Source organism: Cryptotermes secundus, unplaced genomic scaffold (assembly GCF_002891405.2).
Source record: "Cryptotermes secundus unplaced genomic scaffold, Csec_1.0 scaffold407, whole genome shotgun sequence".
NCBI classification, from domain to species: Eukaryota; Metazoa; Arthropoda; class Insecta; order Blattodea; family Kalotermitidae; genus Cryptotermes; species Cryptotermes secundus.
In genome coordinates, this window is record NW_019741981.1 from 5567254 (window position 1) to 5573332 (window position 6079).

General features: G+C 37.9%; 1 protein-coding gene across 1 annotated transcript in view; it reads right to left on the reverse strand.

Annotated features, from left to right (window-relative positions):
• The window catches only part of LOC111872914 (protein YIPF6), a 10684-nt gene extending 4662 nt beyond the window's left edge, over positions 1 to 6022 (reverse strand). Inside the window, exons 1-5 of the mRNA XM_023867195.1 lie at positions 5921 to 6022; positions 5496 to 5618; positions 4671 to 4749; positions 4540 to 4582; positions 1880 to 2011 (exon numbers count right to left, since the gene is read on the reverse strand). Of these exons, the coding sequence (XP_023722963.1) occupies positions 1880 to 2011; positions 4540 to 4582; positions 4671 to 4749; positions 5496 to 5618; positions 5921 to 5950 (407 nt within the window). The 5' untranslated portion in view covers positions 5951 to 6022. The remainder of the gene's footprint in view (positions 1 to 1879; positions 2012 to 4539; positions 4583 to 4670; positions 4750 to 5495; positions 5619 to 5920) is intronic.
• Between the last annotated feature and the right edge of the window lie 57 nt (positions 6023 to 6079).

Sequence of the window (6079 nt, forward strand, 5' to 3'; positions counted from 1 at the left end):
GGGGAATAAGGAGGGTGTGGTATCAGTTCAAAACTTCAGGTTTCGCAGAGCCTCTTCAGTTGCGCGCGAGGTGTGTGGACGAGCGTTGTCATGTTGCAAGATTATTGGCGCCAGGCTGCCTCTAACATGACAAACTCGACGCCGGAGGCGTTTTAGAGTCTATATGTACTGAGAAGAATTTACCGTTGCCCCTCGTTCCAGAAAATCGGTCACATAACCTCGGTGAGCATTCCAAAACACAGTCAAAAGAAGTTTTTTGGCGGATGGTTGTGTTTTGAACTTTTTCACCTGAGGAGAAGACAGGATGTCGATATTCAGCGCTCTGTCTTTTCTCTTCCGGGTTGTAACGATGGACCCATGACTCGTCCCCCATCACAATATTCAAAAGAAAGTCGTCTCCTTTGTCACCGTAGCGCTGCAAAAGTTGCTCGCAGCATTCCAATCGACGCTGTTTGTTCTCGTCTGTGAGATCGTGTGGTACCCATCGTGCACAGATTTTACGGTATCCCAAATGTTCAATAATGAAGCCGACATGTTCCTTGGATATTCCAATATGGTTTGCGATATGCTTTTGAGTGATTCACCGGTCATTTTGAATCAAATCATCGACGAGTTTGCGATGATTATTGTCTGTGGTAGTGATCAGAAGTCCACTGCGTGTTTCATCAACAATTATGGCTTTTCCAGGCTCGCAACCACGAAATTGTATTACCCATTGACTTACAGTAGACCTATCAACAGCATCATCACCATAAACAGCCTTTAAACGATGATGAATCTCAGTAGGAGTCACTTTTTCAGCAGTTAAAAATTCGATAACAGCACGCTGTTTAACTCGCACTGACACAGCACTAGAACACGTCTCCATACTTCCGCTTCTCAAAATACACTGGATGAACACAACGACCTCAAACCTGCGCATGTGTATTGAGGGGGAATGTTACTTCCACATGCCACCTGGCGCGCTTCTGAAGGTCATTTTGTTTGCACTCTACAAGCATGTGTGCATTACTTTTCAGCCCACCTAGGTACATGGCGTTATATACCAAAAGATAGAACTCTTCATGTAGAATGGTGTTTGGTAAAGTCAAATCACATCCATTACTTAGTACTTGCAGTAATTCTATGAATGAATTGTGACAATATTCTATGGAGAATGATATTTTTTTTTTTAAATTCAGGATTAGGTGGTACAGGCAGCAATCCAGTGGAAATAACGATAATTATATGAACTGAAATCCAGACCTGCTGGCAAACTCCATAACTGATCACAACGGTGTCTGTGAGCTCACAGATTGTTCAGCAGTGGTCTTCAGGGATGAGTTCTCAAATTGTTTCAACATTTCCTGTCATTTTGCTGGTACATGGTCTCCTAGAACGTTCGTCGTCTTCATCTGACACTCAACTAGTCTTGGAACTTAAAGGCCATTCAAACACCACTATCTGGCTTAAAAAATGTTCTCCAAAAGCCTCACAAAGTATTTCATGAGTTACAGTAGCGGATTTACTGAGCTTCATGCAAAGCTTGATGCAGACATGTTGCTCAATTTTGCCATCCATTTCAGACAAAACAAAGCATGAAGTCAAAAAAGTACTTGTGTAAAAGAACAGTGTCCACAGCGTGGTGTCATGTGGCACTTTCAACTTATATGTTTCTCAGGGACAAAGTTGCTCACATCCGTGACATTCTTTAAGTCATACGTGTCTCCTGGATAGTGCAAAATGAGCAACAAACCAGGCAAAGCTTCCCAAAAGAAAAGTGCCAACTTCTTCAAGATGCAACAAAGCAAGAACTTGAGTGCTCTCTATTGGGAAGCAAGAAGCAAAATGGGTTAAATGATCCCAAATGCAGCCATTGGAAACCAACCAACCAACTTACATGTTTCCTCCCAGAAGCTTGGAATTAAGAGTTACTATCATGGAACCAATCCACACAATCACAAAAACTTCTGCAAATTCTGGTCCTCCATCATTTGAGCTGTCAGCTTTTTCTGCAGAGCCTTGTAGGATCCTGCAAGAATATGGCAGTGCCATTATAATGCTTAACTGCAAACTACAACAAATAATAAAAGCAATCATAATCACCATGGTACATTCAAGGTTCTGAAAGATGATGCCTAACAAGTTTTAGTACTACTGGTACAATGAAATCTCCAATAAAGATTTCTCTTGGAACCAATAAATTTGAACATGGAACTGAGTTCATTTAACATTGAGATTATTGACTTGTGATCCTCGGAACTGAACCTTAAATTGAGAACTAAATGGGAGTTCAACTGTACTAAGTAGCAGAAGTGTAACATGTCACACAACACAAGTTTCACAAGTCAAAACAATGTCATCAAACCAAAATATTTTGTCAGAGCTATGTTCCGCTTTCCTGACAAAAAATGCCACAATAAAATTCTACTGCACATATTTTATGAGTCTATCACAATACAAAATTTCAGGCTAGGTCATTAATTTTCTCCCCATCTTCCAAATTCACACAGCCACCATTTTTTTTTCATCATCATCTAGGAAGGATTAAGTTGTGGTCTGTTCCAGATTCATCTCTTTCTAAGCAATCCCAGATATATCTGCCTTTTGGCAGATAACACTAGTCAGCAAGTCTGAATACAATAATGGTTGTTTTCATTTCAGTTAGTCACTTTCCACATCCTTGCTATGCTGAATTAAAAAAAAAATGTCATTCTTTTTTTTGACATCCTGTAAGAATCTTTTACAAATTAGGGGAACTGAATAATTCATCTTCTGTTGTCTGGCTGCATTTATTTATCATGTTCCAATGATACTTTTAATCTACTGAACACTCAGATAAACGAACTAATATAAATGTAAAAGGTAAAGCTGTCCCTTTGCTTATGTAATTAAGCACTATATCAGGAAGATGTTATGAGAGAGTGGACATATGGCTCCAATAATATTGACCATGGCAATAGATGGAAGTGAGTGGTCAGCATCAGGCCCTAGCTGCTTTACCCACCTCAGAAAGCCCTTCAGTACCCACTGGATAGGAGGCTACATGGGACCAGAACCAGTCTGGATCCTGTGAAGTACAGAAAAATCTCTTGCCCCACCCATCCATCCCATAGCCCATAGCTATTCTGATGGAACTACCCCAGCTCATAAGTAAATTGTCAACAATGAAGAATAGTGATGTGCGAATAAATATGCTATCAAAATAACAGTATTTTGTTTTTTATGTGCTATGCCAGAAGAATCTCTTTTTAATGACTGGTAATAATGTCATGTTGACATTCCACCTTCCCTGGTATCTTTACGCCATTTCTTTTTATGTCGTGGAGAAACTGTTCATCAGTGAAACTACCAAGATTTTCAAGAAATTGGTCCAAAAGTGATTGAAAAATATGAACTTTCATCCTTATATTTAGCCTAACTTTTGAACTTCACTGGGCATGTTTCCAGAAATCATTTTGTAATTTGTTTCCTAAGAAGCCGTGAACATTTTTAGTCTTACAGATTTTGCATCCTGTTGCACTGAAAATTCTTACTGTTCATCAACTATCAACATAATACTCATAGATAATTACTGGCTATTTATTTCTTTCATTTGAGTTTTCACTGAACCTCCCCTATGGACTCGATACATTTCACATGCCAAATCTCATGTTCCTCTTCCACTGCTTAGGTCATTGCCAAGAATGTCTCCATACACCCATGCCCAACCTTGCAGATGCAGGACAACCCATTGTAGTCTGTTTATGACTGCCTATTGTGTACACTCCCAGCTACCCTCCATATCTGGAGGCCATTTCTTCTATCCACAACCTAAGGATGTCCAATGCCATGGTGAAAGAAAGGTCTGCTTACCATAAATCAAAAACATGTAAAATGTCATTTGGGTTTACATTCAACATGCCTCTTTTGTCTTTTCACTTTGTACTGGTATAAATCATAACAAACCATGATATATATCAAGTTAAACAACAAAAATACTGCAAATGAAGTTCTCAAGATGGTCAGGGGTCACAAACTGGCATGTAAAATAATGTGCAAGCATTGATTACCATGATAACCACGAATGCTAGTGAAATATATTAACAAAAAGATAGAAAAACCCAGAAATCAAGCAACCTGTATAGAACAAATATTGTCAGGCTTTGAATTTTTTCAAACATACAATCATCTGATCTTTACAGCTTCTTCCTGTTTTATAGTACCTTCATTCATGCTGGCATGACTCTCTAGGATAAATCAAGACTAACCAAATGTACTGGAGCAGATTTTAAGGCAGCAATACACATATAAACAAATAAACTGTGGTTACCACAATGTAAATGTTCAATTCCATATAATCAAATTTTTCTAATCAACCATGAAGGTAGTGCAACATAAACTAGAACCAACCAAAAATAAGAATGTTTCATTACTCTACTTACAACAGAACATACACAGTTTTGTTATTCTTATAATACTAACAACTCAATAACATGAGCAACATCTTACATTTTTACAAAACTACGCTGAAAATTTGCTTAAAAGCATAAATCATGAACATTAATTTTACCTACTTACATTGCCATGAATGTGCAGAGCACCAGTGGTCCCCACAAGTCCCCTTAAAAAATAAGCAGACCATCAATCTTTTATATTTCCTTCTGTGTTTTTCACTGTTAATTAAGCACATTACATCAAACAGTACTCACATTCCTTCAATAAGCTTTTCTTTTCCTTGGGATACAGAACATGGTAAAACTTTATTCCAACCGCTCGCAGATCCCGCAACTGGAAAACCAACATTTATACAATCATATATAGAACTGTTGAGGCGGCCAAGATACCTGAATCGGTACACAGCAATTGACTATAGGTTGGACAGCCAGGGTTCAATTTCTGGCAGGGGAAAGAGATTTTTCTCCACTCCACAGTGTCTGGACTGGCTCTTGGGCATACACAACTTCATATTCAATGGGTATCAGGGGCTCCTTCCCGAGGGTAAAGCGGCCGGTGAGTGAAGCTGACCACTCACCTCCATCAAGTGCCAAGGTTAAGAATGTTCATATCCCTTTAATAAGTCTAACTAAAGTCCAAAAAGGGGTACATTATTGAACTCTCTACCCCTCAATATGAAGCAAGTCTGAAATGACATTAATAAATTTAAACATAAATTGAGAAAGTTTCTTATAGAAAACTCTTTTTATTCAGTTGAAGAGTATCTTGATAACAGTAATAAATTTGATCTTGGGATATCCCAGTAATTATAGCTTTGTATTTTAATTTGCATTCAATAGTTTCTTATATATATTTCAATTGTTATTTATCTTATGTTAAGACAATTTTATATATCAATGTAATCCATTGACAATTTTTATATCCAATGGTTATGACCCTGAATGGTTCCATGAACGATAATAAAAATAAATGGTGGAGCTATACCTCCACCAACCATACGTCTTCATCACACAGTAACTTTACCTTCATACAGAATTGTTGCTTTTGTTTATAAATGCAATTAATGACATAACACTTGCCACTGTGTCTCGAATTGGTTCGTCCAACGTATTAAACTCTGGTTCATTGCCTGGGTTCCGACTTTTTCGACTATTGGGTACTGTCATGTCCCCTTCTACGGTTCCTCCGAAGTCATCGTACATCTAAACATTAAAACATCGAAACATACAACAAAGACATATAAAACCATAAAATAACCAGTCTTAGTGATATCTTCACTCACACTGACAATACTGTATTCTCTCGTACAAATAGTCACGTCATATAAAAATCGAATAAGTAGTCTTATTGGTGGTATCTTCTTTAATTCGGACAGAGAGTGTTTATTTCTGATACGAAAATTGAATATTCCTCTAAAACTACAAAAAACATATATGAAGTTGCATACAATTTTCAACATCTAAAAATGAGTCAAAGAATTAATATCATATATGAAATTACTAACATCTATCCTCGCTTCTTGAAGAGCAGCCATGATAGTTGACACAATACTCGATTCCGCTCGATTCTCGGGTTCTCAGTTTTGCCAAATATATGATGGTTTTCGCACACTGGTCATCCTGGTCATTACGGTCGTACAAACTGTACAAGCTAATCCACGGTA